Source organism: Suncus etruscus, chromosome 5 (genome assembly GCF_024139225.1).
Source record: "Suncus etruscus isolate mSunEtr1 chromosome 5, mSunEtr1.pri.cur, whole genome shotgun sequence".
NCBI classification, from domain to species: domain Eukaryota; kingdom Metazoa; phylum Chordata; class Mammalia; order Eulipotyphla; family Soricidae; genus Suncus; species Suncus etruscus.
The window spans coordinates 21,094,510-21,110,559 of NC_064852.1; the positions used below are offsets into that span (position 1 = coordinate 21,094,510).

The 16,050-nt window shown below is 55.2% G+C and overlaps 1 protein-coding gene across 2 annotated transcripts; it reads left to right on the forward strand.

Moving 5' to 3' along the window:
- On the forward strand, positions 1–13,133 carry UBAC1 (UBA domain containing 1). Of its 2 annotated transcripts, none has more exons than XM_049773683.1 (10): positions 1–295; positions 3,260–3,380; positions 4,104–4,177; positions 6,030–6,134; positions 6,928–7,030; positions 7,158–7,266; positions 7,683–7,905; positions 11,660–11,746; positions 11,957–12,095; positions 12,905–13,133. In XM_049773683.1, the coding sequence occupies exons 1-10, from the start codon at positions 158–160 to the stop codon at positions 13,018–13,020; spliced, it is 1,215 nt and encodes a 404-aa protein (XP_049629640.1). In that variant the 5' UTR covers positions 1–157; the 3' UTR covers positions 13,021–13,133. The 2 variants fall into 2 exon arrangements, with proteins under 2 accessions (XP_049629640.1, XP_049629638.1); XM_049773681.1 differs by having other exon boundaries at positions 4–295; positions 6,027–6,134.
- Positions 13,134–16,050: the final 2,917 nt, after the last annotated feature.

The window sequence follows — 16,050 nt, forward strand, 5'->3', positions numbered from 1 at the left end:
AGCGAGTGACGGTCGGGGCGGCGGCCGAGAGGGCCGGGCCGGGGCGGGGCGGCAGCCCAGCGAGGCGGCGCGCGGGCGGCCTTGTCCCGCCCCCGGCCCGCCCCGGTGACCTTCACGGGCTGGGCTGGGCGGCGGCGTTGGCGGCGGCGGCGGCGCGATGTTCGTGCAGGAGGAGAAGATCTTCGCGGGCAAAGTGCTGCGGCTGCACATCTGCGCGGCCGACGGCTCCGAGTGGCTGGAGGAGGCGGCGGAGGACACGTCGGTGGAGAAGCTCAAGGAGCGCTGCCTCAAGCACGTCAGTCCGGGCACGGATCGGGGACGGATTGGGGACGGGTGCGGCTCCCCGGCTGCCTGGCGCCGAGTGTCGGCTCTCCTGGGTGTCCCGGGGTGAAGGCGATCGCCGTGGAGGAGCCCCCGACCCTCCCGACCCGGTGACAGCTGCCGCTGGGGTCGCGTCTGGCTTCCCGTTGGTCCTAGAGACACCCCCCCCCCTTTTCTGCAGTGAACCCCTTCCCTGGCGTTGACTCCCCAGGCGGCTTCTCTCTGGCCTGGCATGCACTCCATCTCCCTAGCTCCCTCCCTCCCTCCCGCAGGGCCACTCTGGCTGCCCGGGGACACTCGATCCCTTGGCCTGATGGAGAGAGAGAGAGGTCAGTGCCCGTATTCGGGCTGGCCTTGGCGGTCTTAGCCTTGCTCTCTGGCTTGAGCTGATGACTTTCGGCCAGTAGCTCCGTCTCAGCTGGCCAGGCCCTCCTGCACGGGAACTCACAGGGGCATATTCTGTAGGGACCTACCTGCCTAGGGCAAGAACCAAGAACCGCTGCTTGAAGTGATCTTTGACAGGAGACCAGAAGTTCTCCTGTCCCAGGACTGAGTGCTTGGGGGGGTGGGGGTGGATCCTCGGTTGCTTGTGGAATAGATGCCAGGTAGGCCAGTCCTGAGTGTGCTATAGTGTCATGTTTGCAGTCACTTTCCAGTGAGTTTTTGCTGTGCAAGTGCCCAGCTGGGACTTGCAGCAGTAGGCTGGGTGCTCCTGGCAGGCAGGCCCAGGATTGCTCCGGTGTCTACCCTCCCCTTCCCTCCCCTCCTCCCTGGGTGGCCTTATCAAAGGGTCCCAGCAGAGGGCGCTGTTCCCGGGACCCGCCCCCCCCCCCCCCCCCCAGGTCACAGCAGGGCACTGTTCTCTGGGACCTCATCAGACCCCAGGGGCACTGTTCCTGCAGACCCCGACAGCCGAATGTGAGCCACTCATCCTTTAAGGCAGGGGTCTTCAAACTTTTTAAAGTGGGGGCCAGATTATGGTTCATTTGAGAGCTGGAGGGCCGGACTATATGAGCTACTAATTCCTACTCACACTGCACATATCTTTTATAAATAAAATGAAAACCATTTATAAATAAACAGATCACGCACCAGTATTTCAATGGGAACTGTGGGCCTGCTTTTAGCTAATGAGATGGTCAATGTCCGGTTCCATATTTGTCACTGCCAGCCGTAACAAGTGATGCAAGTGGGCATCAGTTAATCTTGATCTGGTTGGAGATTTCAGATGTTTCATTCTTGAAAAAGTCTGTTCACAGGCATAAGTGCTACCAAAGATGGTTACCATTTTGAGTGCATGGTTCCTGATATTTGGATATACACTGAGTGTATATGCTGGCAGGTATCTTGGCAACCAAACAGCGCTCACTGCTGGCAGGCCGATCAGACGCCTCTGCGGGCCGCATGTGGCCCGCGGGCCGTAGTTTGAAGACCCCTGCTTTAAGGGGTTGAACAGCAGTGACGCTGATGGCTTTCAGGCTTGTGGGTAGCTGCTTTCTTCAGGGTGATGCTGGGCCTGCTCTTGGTGACAAGGGTCTTGAGATCTGGGCCTTGTACTGTCTGCCGGATGTCATTACCCCTCCCTGCAAGCCCCCGAACCCCCCTGGGTGGACAGAGCCAGTTAGGGTTCCTAGGCCCTGACCTTGCCTCCTGTCAGCCTAGGCTCACTCTCTTCTCTTTGTCTCTGTTCCACTGGCCCTGCTGACCCTTCCTGGGCTGGGGTTGGGGGCTAATGGGGTTCCTGCTCCCCTCACTAAAGCCAGACCTGTTGTCTCCTCTTCCTCTTTGGTGTGACACTAAGTGGCATCTCCTGTGGCCAGGCGGGTGGGGCAGGTGGCGGGGGCTCTAGCTAACATGAGGCATGGGGGTCCCATGAGCCACTCCAAAACTGTTGAGACTTCCATGAGCTCTGTGGCTTCAGGGACAGGCTGTAGCTCTGGACAACTTATCGCACACACGGCACCATAAGCACTGGAAGACCAGGTAACTGCAGGCAGAGTCCGTGGTAGCCTGTGGAATGGATCCCAGGCCCAGTCCTGAGTGTGCTGTAGTGTCATGTTTGCAGTTACTTTCCAGTGAGCTTTTGCAGTGTGATTGTGGGACTTGTAGAGGTGGCCTGGGTGCTCGTGCGTGGCAGTCAGGCCCCGGGTTGCTGTGGTGTCTACTTTGGGGTGCCATGCCCCAAAAGCTGAGAGACTATGGGGACAGTGCCCCTAATTTGGGAGAGTGGGGTTCATGGGACTGCACATCTGCTTTTGTGAGGATCCCTTAAGAAAGCTGATAAGGTGCCAGGGGCTATACTGGGCTTGGGGTGTCTGAGTGCAGTTTACTTTGGGGGTGTCCTGGGCTGAGCTTGCTGCTGGCTCTCTCTTGAAGGGATCTCTGTGGGAGCTGCTTCCAGGCTACTGGTATTAGTTCTGGGCCTGGGACCCAGAGGTTGGGGCTAGTCATTTGTTTTTCTGCTTCCCAGAGGGAAACTATAGTATGATTTGTCTGTTCTTTTTTTTTTTTTTTTTTTTGTCTGTTCTTGGGTTTCTTTCTTTCTTTTTTTTTTCTTTTTGGTTTTTGGGTCATACCCAGCAGCGCTCAGGGGTTACTCCTGGCTATACGCTCAGAAATCTCTCATCTCTCCAGCCCCTGTTCTTGGATTTCTTAGCTGCTAAGAAAATCCCGTGGATTCTGGTGTATGCCCAGCCCTACTCTAAGGTTATTAGTAGCTTTAGTATTATTTTTGGGTTTAGGGCCACACTTGGTGGTACTCAGGGCTTACTCCTGGCTGTGTGCTCAGGGCTCACTCCTGAGTCGTCCTCGTAGTGCTGGAGGGACTATACAGGGTACTAGAGATCAAGTACTCTCCCCTCCCTACTGTCCTATCTCCTACCTCACTAAAAGTCATTATTACGGTTTGTGTCTTTTCTGAAATCTCGTTTTTCCTTAGTGTGCACCGGGGAGCTTAGAAGACCCCAAAAGTGTGACCCATCACAAGTTAATCCATGCTGCATCAGAACGTGTGCTGAATGACGACAAGACAGTCTTGGAGGAGAATGTCCAGGACCATGGTAGGGCCAGGTGGTGGGCAGAGGGCTCCTTGGCATCCAAGTTTGTGGGCTGGGTATGAGCCAGGGCATCTCATCCCCTTTAGGGTGCTGGCCTCAATCTCGGGCCTCACCCCGCCACTTCCTCTTCATCCATTTGTGTGTGGGCTGGACAGCGAGTCCAGGTAGATGCTTCCTCTCCTGGGCCCCTTTGGGACGGGGCCCCAAAAAACAAAACGTACCTTGTGGGACATTTTAAGAAATGGATAGAAGCTGGAAGTATCTGCATGGTGTCCCTGAGAGGCTTAATGTGACAGACCTTCATCCTTAATCTGATGCAGAGGACTGGTCGAACAGGACAGCAATGGCAACTGGGCAATGCTTGGGGAGTCCAGTCTCATCCTGTAATGCTTAGGGACAGCCTCTTTCTCACCCTGTAGTCCTCAGGGACAACCTCAGTCTCACCCTCCAGTGTTAGGAGAGCCTTGCTCTGACCCTGCAATGTTTGGGGAGCCTTGGTCTCACTCTTCAATGCTCAGGGACAACCTTGGTCTTATCCTATAGTGTCCTGCAGTCTCAGGGAGTCTGCTTCCCACCTGACTATTTGGAGGTATGCTGGGCTCTGGTTAATAGATGTTGTGGTGGCTCACCCCAAACATGGGGGCTGTGCTGTGCTGGGCCATTCAGCCGGGCCATAGGCTCACTGTCTTGATCCCACAGAGCCTTGACCCTGCACCTCTCTCCTAGATGTCCTGCTGCTGGTCCGGAGGCGTGTGCCCACCCCACTGCCCAAGATGGCCGAGGTGTCTGCAGAGGAGAAGGTGGGTCTGGGGCCCCAGGAACATCCTGGGCAGCTCCATCCAGCCTATGGACGAGCTAGCTCCAGTCTGGCACAACACTGTGCCTCGCTGTCAGGGCCACCTTCTGTCCCTGCTCCACTGAGGCTGTCTTACTGGCTGGACTGGTTGGGCAGATACAGGGGCATCCCTGCCATCTCTCTTCCTCCAACAAAGGCAGGATCTGGGAACCCACAGCTCCTCTTAGCCTAGTGCCTGCCTACTGCTCACTCTCTAGAAGCTTTGCTCAGCAAGGCAGGAGGCTGGGGCCAGCACAGCCCGTGTGTGTGGGGCTGGGTCAGACCTGTGTGTGAGTGTCCTGGGCCAGGTATAGGATTGGTCTCAGCCGCATCCATTTCATAGGCAGTTTTTCCCTCCTTCTCAGAACTCAGACTGAGTTTCGAGCTGCCTACTCTGAGATTCCCCAATACTGCCCTGAGCCTGGCAGTGGAGGCTCTTGGGGAGGGTGAGGCATCTTTGGGGCCCTTATCTAGCTCCCCACCTTCCTGTGCTAGCAGATAGGATGTGCTGTTTGCCCAGGAGGGAGAATCTCCTTCTAGGCTGGGTGTTTGCTGCCCTTAGAGTGAGAGTGGGGTGTTGGGAGGCTCCAAGGCAGCCCCCCAATCTTGCTCTTTGGGGACCCTTAGGGTCCCACTCTCTGTGCCCCTTCTGTTGCTGTGCCCCAGCTCCTCCTGCAACTCCAGCTGTGCTGGTCCTGACCTGGGGTACAGGGAGCAGAGGGAGGATTCTGGGGGCCTGTGGGAATTGGGGTGCTGGGAAGGAGGAGGGAAAGGGTGCTCTGCCTGAGACCTACTATTCTGCAGTCCTGAGGGTCTCCTGGAGCCTCTCGGACTTCACACCAGACTGAGGAGAATGTGAGTGGCTGCCCTCCACCTTGGGGCCCCTCATCTCACATGTTGAGGGTACCTCCTTGTAGTAGCCCCTGAGCTGCACCCAAAGTACTGGTTTTGGGGTGCTACCCATCTGCTGCTGAGTTGTCCTTCTGGGTACTACTGGGTCTGTGCCTCACACCCACCTGTGATGCTCCTCCTCTGTGCCCTCCCAGCCACTCCCTGCTGGTTCAGACCGAGCTTGTGAGGGAGGAACCCAGGTACTCCCCAGAATGCCCCCACCATTCTGGAGGCCAGGTCTGCTGTCCGCTTTCCTTGCCCCCTGGGCTGCTCAGGCCTCCCATGTACCACTTTCCTGCCCCCCCCCCCCGGGCTGCTAGGGTCCCCCATGTGTCCCCATGTACTGCCCAGGGCATGTGCCCGTGTCTGGTCTGTGAATCCACTGCCAATCAGCTCTGCATTTGTGTCTGTTCTGAGGTGCCTGCCTGGCCCCCAACAGTGGTCTGGAAACTGAATGGCAGGCGGGCATCTGTCCCTCTGCCAAGCTCAGGACCCAGGTCAGTGACTTGAGGCTGGGCTTTCCTGGTACCACCTAGCAGCTCAGTCAGGCACTCACGGGGCCCAGCTTCCTTGGGCTCTGTTCCCTCCCTACAGAGTAAGGCTTGTCTCTAAACCTCCATCTGACCTTGCACTATCCCTCTATCCCCACCTCCCACTGTCCTCCATCTCCCTCTGTTCCCATATTCTGCTGTCGCTCTGGTGGTCAGTCCCTCTCCTGCCACACTCTGAGCCCAGAGTTCCCACCCATCACAGTGGTGGCCCCTTCAGACTGACGCAGGCATGCCAGACTAGACCCTATGCATGCCCCTCCCCACACTCAGAATCTTCTGGAATCTGGTGTTTTGGGCTTTTCCTGACTCAGGGTACTTGGTCTTGGCATTTTGGGTGTTGGGTTTCTCAGGCTGCTATGATCTTCCCCATAGAAGAAGCAGGAGCAGAAGGCCCCTGACAGGGACGCCATCTTCCGGGCCACTGCCAACCTGCCAGCCTTCCACACAGAGCAGACAGCATCGCAGAGCAGCATGAGGGACGTGAGTGTCCGAACCTTGGGAGGGTTCATGGAGTCTCGACCCCGGTTGCAGAGTTTCAAAGTAGAAGCAAGAGGACAGTGGGGAGGGGTCCTGAGCGATAGCACAACAGCTAGGGAGTTTATCTTTCACATGGCCAACCTGGGTTAAATCCCCAGCATCCCAGATGGTCCCTGAACTTGCTGGAAATGATTCTTGAGCACAGAGCCAGGAGTAACCCCAGAGCACTGTAGGGTGTGACATAAAACAAACAAAATATAAATACATTGGGGAAGGTGTATGCCTTGCACACAGCTGACTGATTACTGTCTCCATTACTCCATCTGGTTCCACAAACCAACCTGGAGTGATCCCTGGGTAAAGAGTAAGGCACAGCCAGGTGTGGCCCCTACACAGTGGAGGGGTGCTGAGAGCTGGTGGCAGAGGGGCTTTTTCTGTGCCTGAGGCAGAGACGGCTCTTGGCGCTGCCTGGCCCATGACTCTGGGCTGGGCATCATGTGCCAGCACAGCACCCTTGTTCTAGGGCCCTAGCAGCTACAGGGCCCTAGCAGCTACGGGGCCCTAGCAGCTACGGGGCCCCCTACACACACACACACACACACACACACACACACACAGGGACCCCTACACAAACACACACACTCACACACACAGGGACCCCTACACAAACACACACACTCACACACACACACACACACACACACACACACACACACACACGCGCGCGCGCGCGCACATGCATAGTCTCTGAGCTGAGGTATGTCTGTGCATGACCCAGGCCCTTCTCCTCCTGCAGTTCCAAACAGAACTCCGCAAGATCCTGGTATCACTCATCGAGGTGGCACAGCGTCTGCTGGCATTGAACCCCGACGCAGTGGAGCTGTTCAGAAAGGCGAACGGTAAGGGTGGTTGGTGGGGGCTTAGCTTGGAGACAGGCTCTACGAGCTGAAACTTCGTCTCTGTCTTGGAAGGTGGGGGACACACCCCCAGCTGACCACTAGGCATGTGCCCGTGTGTTGTCCGCAGCAATGCTAGACGAGGATGAAGATGAGAGGGTGGATGAGGCGGCCCTACGGCAGCTCACGGAGATGGGCTTTCCTGAGACCAGGGCAGCCAAGGCGTTGCGGCTCAACCAGTACGTGATCTCGGGGTGGGGAGAAACTACATTGTCCCCGTCCCTGTCAGCCTGGCCAAGTTCATAACACCTCACAGCCTCTCCCCGGGCTGCAAGTGCAGCCTTTGTGTCTGTCCTGAGGTGCCTGCCTGGCACCCCATAGTGGTCTGGAAACTGAATGGCTGGTGGGCATCTGTCCCTCTGCCAAGCTCAGGACCCAGGTCAGCGACTTGAGGCTAGGCTTTCCTGGTACCACCTAGCAACTTAGCCGGGCACTCATGGGGCCCACCTCCCTTGGGCTCTGTTCCCCCCTACAGAGCAAATCTTGGCTCTAAGCCTCCCTTGAAGGGCTCATCCTGGGCCCCTTCTGGGGCTGGTGTGAGTGATGGCGGGTAGAAAGGCAGTCGCTTCTTTCATGACCATGATGCTCCTCTCAGCATGTCAGTGCCTCAGGCCATGGAGTGGCTCATCGAGCATGCGGAGGACCCCACCATTGATGCCCCTCTCCCCGGCCGCACCGAGTCGCCCGCTGGGCCCCAGGCTCCTTCCACATCCGAGGCAGCATCTGCTGGGCCTGGGAGTGACGAGGAGGCCCGGGACGAGCTGACTGACATCTTCAAGAGGATCCGGCGGAAACGGGAGTTCCGGGCAGATGGCCGGGTGAGCACTGATGGACAACATTCTTGCTCCTGGGCCCTGGCCTCATGGCCCCAACACACCCCCTGCATGCCAGAGACCACCCACCATGGAGGGACGGGGAGGTCGAGGCTCTTGGGAGCCAGAGAACGAATTGTGCTTGGCCATGTTGTGTGACAACACTAGGGAGCCCCGGCTTGCTTTTTGGTGTTTGAAGGCTTTACCTGGTGGTATTCAGAGGTTATTCCTTTTGTTTGTTTTGGGGTTGCGCCCAAAGGTGCTTGGGGCTTATTGCTGACTCTACTCCAGAATCCCTCCTGGTGGGCTCTGGACCACATGGAGTTCTGGGAATCAAACCAGATAGACTGTGTGCAAGGCAGAAACCCTATCTGCTGTGCTATAGCTCCAACCCATCTTCTGTGATTTTTTTTTTTTTTTTTTGGTTTTTGGGCCACACCCAGCAGTGCTCAGGGGTTACTCCTGGCTGTCTGCTTAGAAATAGCTCCTGGCAGGCACGGGGGACCATACGGGACACCGGGATTCGAACCAACCACCTTTGGTCCTGGATCGGCTGCTTGCAAGGCAAACGCCGCTATGCTATCTCTCGGGGCCCTTCTGTGATTTTTTTTTTTATAAGTTTTTAAAATAACTTTATTGATTGGGGCTAGAGCGATGGCACAAGCAGTAGGTCATTTGCCTTGCACCTGCTAACCTAGGATGGACCAGGGTTCGATCCCCCGGCATCCCATATGGTCGGTCCCCCAAGTCAGGAGCGATTTCTGAGCACATAGCGAGGAGTAACCCCTGAGCGTCACCAGGTGTGGCCCAAAACACAAAATAAATCTTTATTGATTGATTGGTTTTTGGGCCACACCTGGCAGCACTCAGGGATTACTCCTGGCTCTGTGCTCAGAAATCGCCCCTGGCTGGCTGGGGGACCAGCTGCTGGGAATTGAACTAGGTCTCTTCTGGGTCGGCCACATGTAAGGCAAATGCCCCACTGCTGTGCTATCTCTCTGGACTCTGTATATTTATTTTTGTGGGGGTGGGTTTATTTATTATTTATTATTTATTTATTTATTATTTTTTTGTTATAGGGCCACATCTGATGCTCAGGGGTTATTCCTAGCTCTGTGTTCAGGAATCACTCCTGGCAGACTTGGGGAGGACCGAGATAGGATACTGTGCATCGAAGCTAGGTTGGCTGCATGCTAGGCAAACACCCTTCCCACTGTGCTATTTCTCCATTCCCATCAGGATTATTACTAGCTCTGGGCTCAGGAATGACTCCTGGCAGGGCTTGGAAAATATATGGGGTGCTAGGGATTGAACCGGGTTGGCCTCTGTGCAGTGCATTCTTTTCCATGAGTGTTGGGGGTGCATGAAGCAGCAGGGCTAGAGCGCAGTCCCTGGGGCTGCTTTCAACCCCTCTCACCAGTGGGATTCCAACCCAACATCACCCCTACTCAGTCCTCTGGGTTTGTCAAAGTGCACAAGCACGGCAGAGTCTGTGGCCTTCATGCGGGTGGTAGCACCAGTGAGCAGCTGCGGTGATGGTCAGGTCAGGGAGAGTGAGGAATCAGGCCAGGGCTGGTGGGCCAGTGGGATGGGCACTTGACTTTGGACTGTGAAGCCCTGGGAAATGGAAGGAACCTGCTTTCCCATTTGCTTTTAAAGACATGATCCTTTATTCTGCAGGGGCCATGCAAGTCTCTGTATCATGCCAATTTTAATATATGAGCTGTCAAAGTGAACATGATATGACCCTTGTTGTTTTGTTTTTGTTTTATGGCCACCACAGCATCACTCAGGTTACTCCTGAGTCTGCACTCAAAAATCACTCCTTGTGGACTTTGGGGACCCTATGGGATGCCAGGGATCCAACCCTGGTTGGCTACATGTGAGGCAGTGCCCCCCCCCCCCAATTGTGCTGTCACTCAGGCCCCCCAGAAGTGACCTTTTAAAGTCTTCTCCAAGGGAAAATGGAGCAGAGGGGCCGAGCTTTTGAGTCAGGTTCAATAAACCTTGTGTGTGTGAGGTCCTGGGTGTCACCCTAGCATTGCTGGGAGAGATTCAGAGGGCCAAGCAGGGTTTGGTCCCCATGACCCCAGGATACCCAAAGCGAGAGCACAGTGGGGAGGGTATTTTGCCCTGCAGAGGACTGACCCAGGTTCAATCCTCAGTGCCCCATGTGATCCCTCTGAGCATCATCATGAGTAATTCTTGAGCACAGAGCCAAGAGTAACCTAGGAGCATAACCATGTATGGCCTCAAACAAAAAGCAGGATACCCTGGAGTGGCCAGAGAACAAAAAAGCTGAAGGTTTTTAATCTCAACAATGGAGAGAACAGGGATTGGTGGGGGGGAGGGGCTGGGTATGCAGGCATAGAACCTGGTTTCTTCCTGATGGCATCTGTGACCCTAGACTGCTCCTGATGCCTCCAATCATAGGAGTCCGGGTTTGTTCCCTCTAGACCCAGCTCCTGTTCGTATTCTTTTTGTTTTGTTTTGTTTCTTGGGTCACCCCCGGCAGTGCTTAGGTGTTACTCCTGGCTCTGCACTCAGAAGTACTCCTGGCGGGCTCAGGGGACCATATGGGATGCCAGGATTTGAACCCAGGTTCATCCTGTGTTAGCCGTGTGCAAGGCAAATGCCTTTCCACTGTGCTATCACTCAGGCCCCTGTTCATATTTTTTTTTTGTTTTTTTTTTTTGGGCCACACCTGTTTGATGCTCAGGGGTTACTCCTGGCTAAGTGCTCAGAAATCACCCCTGGCTTGGGGGGACCATTTGGGACATCTGGGGATCAAACCGCGGTCTGTCCTACACTAGCACTTGCAAGGCAGACACCTTACCTCTAGTGCCACCTCACCTGCCCCCCTGTTCATATTCTTGACTGAAATCCTGTGAAGTAGCAGATGCAGTGTTTGTGAGGTGCGGAGAGCTCCCCCCCTTGGGCCCCTTCTGGGGATGCTAGATCCTCCAAACCTGCTGTTCATGCTTAGGGATCTTGAGGTGCCAGGGAGGGAGCCTGGGGCAACTCGAGCCTTAACCCCCGATTCTCTCTGGTCCCCCTCACTATTTCTACTTGGGTTTCCTTTTGGGGGGGGTCACACCCGGCAGCGCTCAGGAGTTTCTCCTGGCTCTGCCCTCAGAAATTGCTCCTGGCAGGCCCGGGGGACCATATGGGATGCCGGGATTTGAACCACTGTCCTTCTGGATGCAAGGCAAACATTCTACCTCCATACTATCTCTCCGGCCCTCTACTTGGGATTCTTTTTTTTTTTTTTTTTTTTTTTTTTGTGGTTTTTGGGTCACACCCGGCAGTGCTCAGGGGAAACTCCTGGCTCCATGCTCAGAAATTGCTCCTGGCAGGCACGGGGGACATATGGGAAGCCGGATTCGAACTGATGACCTTCTGCATGAAAGGCAAATGCCTTACCTTCATGCTATCTCTCTGGCCCCTCTACTTGGGTTTCTTAAAGGGTAAAGTTGGGGTGAGATGGTTCTTCCCTATTCTGACCTGGGTCTCTAGATCTTTTCACCTAATCTGGCCTGTGTCACCTGCACTGATCAGGGCCTTCTCCCTTATTCTGGTCCGTGTCCCCTGGACTGGTTACCTGTGGCCCTCAGACCAACCCTGGCGGGCCTAGTCCTTGCTAGGAGCCACTGAAACAAGAGGAGGGTCAGCAGACCCATAAGCTGGCCCTGCCCCCATATTGAGACTTGGGCAGGGGTTCCCTGAGCAGCATGTAGAAGCAAGTGATCACTCCACACAGGCTGTCATCTCCCTCATGGAAATGGGATTCGATGAGAAGGAGGTACTGGATGCACTGCGCGTCAACAACAACCAGCAGAGCGCCGCTGTGAGTACCGTGGGGGATGGGGTGGGGGAGATCTTAGAGCTTCAACCCCCTTCCCCCCGCCCCATCTTGGCAGGGCTTCCTAGAGCTGTAGTCTCAGCGCCCAAGCCAGAGCCTATCTGCTTTATATCCTGGGGCTTTTCTAACTCTGGAGTATTGTGGGGTCCTGCCTCCCCCCACACACACAGTGACACCTCGCTCTGATGTCCCCAGTGTGAGTGGCTGCTAGGTGACCGGAAGCCATCTCCCGAGGAGCTGGACAAGGGTATCGACCCCGACAGCCCCCTCTTTCAGGCCATCCTGGACAACCCTGTGGTGCAACTCGGCCTCACCAACCCCAAAACTCTCCTCGGTGAGTCTGTGATCTTCGGCCCTTCATCAAGCCTGAGGAGTGTGAACTACCCGTCCTGCTGAGCCTAGGGCCAGCCAGGACTCCCTTGGACTAAGAGGAATTATGGGGTGTGCATATCCCTCTGTCCCCAACCCATAGAGATCCTATTCCACAGAGATCTTCCAGAGCTGGGCCATAGTTGTCCACTATCCTGCCTGGCCCAAGTTTATCCCTTCCAGGAAATCTAGGGCTAGCCCTGGCAGTGAGCATGGGCTGACCCTGGGTCTTGGTGCTGGCGAGGGGCCTGGTCTTAAGGTTGAACCCCTCTAGAATCCCCACCCTGCCTCCTGTATTCCTATGCACTCTGTCTGCCTATGACTCTCTGCCTGTGACCCTTTCTCTGTCTATGACATCTGTCTGCCTATCTATGATTGTCTGCCTGTGACCTTCTGTATGTGTTTGCTTGTGACCATTTGCCTTGACTGTCTCTCTGCCTGTTGCTTGGTCAGGTGCAATGTGGCCCTGAGAGCTGAGCCCATGAGCACCCCTCAACCTCTTTTCTGTCAACCCCTCCCTCCTGCCATCCCATCCTTTCTACTCTTGCCTGGGACTGTCCTATCCCCTCCCGGGACTGGTAGCACAAGCTGGTGGGGAGGGCACTCTGCCCTACTTTGGGGCCTTTCTTTTGCTGCTCTCTGAGCATGGGGAACACTCGGGCATCAAAGGGTGACATGGGTACTCCTGTGGATCCCCAAGAGTTGATGCTGGGGGCACCACTAATGTGGTGGGAGGCCAGGGCGGATTTCATTCCTAATGGGCATCTGTCGCAGCATTCGAAGACATGCTGGAGAACCCGCTAAGCAGCACGCAGTGGATGAACGACCCTGAGACAGGCCCTGTCATGCTGCAGATCTCGCGCATCTTCCAGACCCTCAATCGCACCTAGGATGGTTTGCCCACACTCACGGAGAAGCAGCTGCTCCTTGGTGGCCTCTGGGAGGGTCCCTCTGACAGCGGTGGTGAGCGTGAGCGGCCCACTAATAAAAAACCCTTCCTAGCTCCTGAGTGTCCGTGAGCTCTTTGCCGCTTCCGATGGCCTCTAATGGCCTCTCTCCGCAGGAATCACGTCCCTGCTATGGGGCCCTGCCCTGTTGGCCTTGCTTACCCAGAACATACCTGGACAGAGGTCCCAGCCCTTGGGACTCTGCTCCACTGGACAGCTTCTGCCCCCCTTTTTCTCTCTCCTTTTTCCTTCCCTCTCCCCCATCTTTCCTTTCTCTTTTCTCTCTTTATCCTACCTTCTCTTGCTCCTCTTTGATCCTTCTCTGTCTCCCTTCTCCTTACGATCCCTATTTGGGGCCCCTCTTGGTTACACTCAGGACCCATATGTGGTCCAGGGTGCTGCAGCCTTTATCCTTGATCTCTGGACCTCACTCTCTTGGCCTACAGAGCCTTCATCTGACCCTGACTTATTTTCCTGCTCTCTGGCTTTCTTTCCTTTTCTTTCTTCTTTTTCTTTCTTTTCTTTTCTATTTTGTTTGTTTGTTTGTTTTTGTCGATTTGAGGTAAATGGGTGGTATACTTCAGGGTCACTCCTGGCTCTGACATGACTCCTGGGAGTGCTCAGGAGATCATATGGGATGGCAGGGATCAAACCCAGGTAGATCGCATGCAAAGCTCTTTGTTGTCCTATGGCTCTGGCTTTGAATCCTAGAATGTTCGTGTGTGCTTGTGTGTGCATGTTTGTGTGTGTGTGTGTGTGTACGCACACGTGTGTTGGGTCACTCCCATCAGTACTTCAGGGCTACTCCTGTTTCTGTGCTCCAGGGTTTTTTTCCAGTGGTGCTGGTGCTCGGAAGACCATGTACAGTGCCAGGGAGTGAGTGACCCAGTGTCTGCCATGTGCAAAGTGCCTAGTTGAAGCTGCACTTCCTGCCCGGACTAAGAGAGATTATAAGCCCAGAGTGGTGAAGATTGGCCCAGCCCTGCACCCATACCAAGGAGGCAGCTGAGCTGTGTGGGTCCAGGCTAGGTGAGGCCCCGACATAGTGGGGGGGGAGAGAAAAAGAGAGGAGAGAGAGCGAGCGCCAAGGTTAAAACAAGACCAAGAAGTAAATTAGAGAAAGAGAAACAATAGAAAAAGTAGCCAAAGGCAGCAGGAACAGAGTCCAGCAAGCAGCTTCTCTGGCAATCCAGCAGGCACAATCTGGCAGAAGTTGGCTCCTAGCGCTTTTGCCCTGGCCTTATATATCCTCGGCTCAACTGTCCTCCAACAGCTGGTGCTACATAATTGACTTCTTCATTCTTAAAGGAACAGTAGCATGCTTATGGCTGGTCAGGGCCGTAAAAGTCTGTTTCCTTATAGGCCAGCAAGAGGGCACAGAGCCTGCAGGGTCTGCAAAGTCAGTAGTCTGAGCCCAGGGAACCTAGTGCTTGTGTGGCTCAGACCTCAGGGACAGCTGGGGGTGCTCTGGCCTTTGGGGCCTGCAGGTGCACCCCAGACTCTCTTGACACCAAGTGCTTGAGGCTGCCCCTGCGTAGGGACAGAATATGCTGGAGGCCTGTGTGGGACCAGATACGAGGACTGGTGTAGGAGGACACAGGCTCCAGCAACTCCCACGTTCCTGCCTTCCCTGTCAATGGGTTCCAGCGGCCCCTTGTAGGAGGGGCACCCCAGAAAATGGGGCATATGAGCCAGGCCAGGTTATAACATGGGAAAGGAAACCTGGGGGTCAGAGTGGTAGTACAGCCAGGAGGGCATTTGCTTAACACATGGCTAACCCGGGTTTGATCCCAGCATTACATATGCTAACCCAAGCCTGCCAGGAGTTATTTCTGAGTACAGAGCCCCTAGTACTGCTGAGTGTGGCCTCAATAACAATACCAATAACAAAAATGTAGATCGGGGCAGTAAAGGTAGCACAGTAGTAGGGCATTTGCCTTGCAAGTGGCCTACCCAAGACCAACAGTGGTTCGAATCCCAGAATCTCATATGGTTCCTTGTGCCTGCCAGGAGTGATTTCTGAGCACTGAGCCAGGAGTATCCCCTGAGTGCCACCAAGTGTGGCCCAACCCAAAAAAGCCAAAACAAAAAACCAAAAATGTAGATCGTCTGCAGAGCTGCCCGCCCTTGTTCTTGCGACCTTCACTCCTCAGGATATGATCCCCCAGGGCTGATGGGAACTGGCTGGTGGCTGAGGTGGTGCATGTCTGGGTCTAGTGGCTGGAAGGAAGGAGAGTGAGCACTGGGTCTAGGCAGCTTGGTCCCACCATGTGCCCCTCTTACATCCCCTGCTGAGTGACAGGGTGGACCTTCCCATATCCCTTGAAGGGCTGGGGGCGCCTGTCCCCAGGGCTGAAGTTGGGCTTTGCAGCCCCTGTTTCTCTCATAGGATGCTCCATCTCTACAGCTACTCCCAAACCTGGGTCCCCATAAAGTGGGGTTAGACATGGGCCTGACATGATAGGCTGGACATCACCTGGATCCCCAGGCTCTATCCCCATCATCTCATGCCCCCTCCCCACATACTAAACAGCTCAGGAGAGAGCCCCAGGTGAGGTGTGGGGTCCCTGGAGTTCATTTTTGCTTCATCTCACAGGATCTTCATGTACCTCATGGAGATACGACAGGCTTCTCCTGAGGGAGTCTGGGTTCTGTGCTGGGAGCACAAGTGTCTGGGAGTCCCTTGTTTCACTGCTGCTTGAACTAAAAACACATGGGAGATCCTTTCTCTTAGTACTTGGGGAGTATGCACTCAGTCCCTTAGCACCCTGATGTGTAGGCATTTGGGGGACCAGGAGCCTCTGGTCTGTGCTGAGTAAGGGGTCACCTAGTGTGGGAGCAATACCCTAACCTGGGTTCGATCCCCAGCACCCCATATGGTTCCCTGGGTGCAGGGAGTACCCTGAGTACCACTGGGTGTGACTCCCAGTGAAGAGGAGGAAAGGGGATGACTCATCCCCCTTACATCAATAT

Excerpts from the sequence above, each read along its gene's own strand:
- UBAC1 (XM_049773681.1), top strand. The coding sequence starts at position 158 with ATGTTCGTGCAGGAGGAGAAGATCTTCGCGGGCAAAGTGCTGCGGCTG. Across the intron at positions 296-3,259 it reads AGGAGCGCTGCCTCAAGCAC|TGTGCACCGGGGAGCTTAGA; the intron begins GTCAGTCCGGGC and ends GTTTTTCCTTAG. Across the intron at positions 11,747-11,956 it reads ACAACCAGCAGAGCGCCGCT|TGTGAGTGGCTGCTAGGTGA; the intron begins GTGAGTACCGTG and ends TGATGTCCCCAG.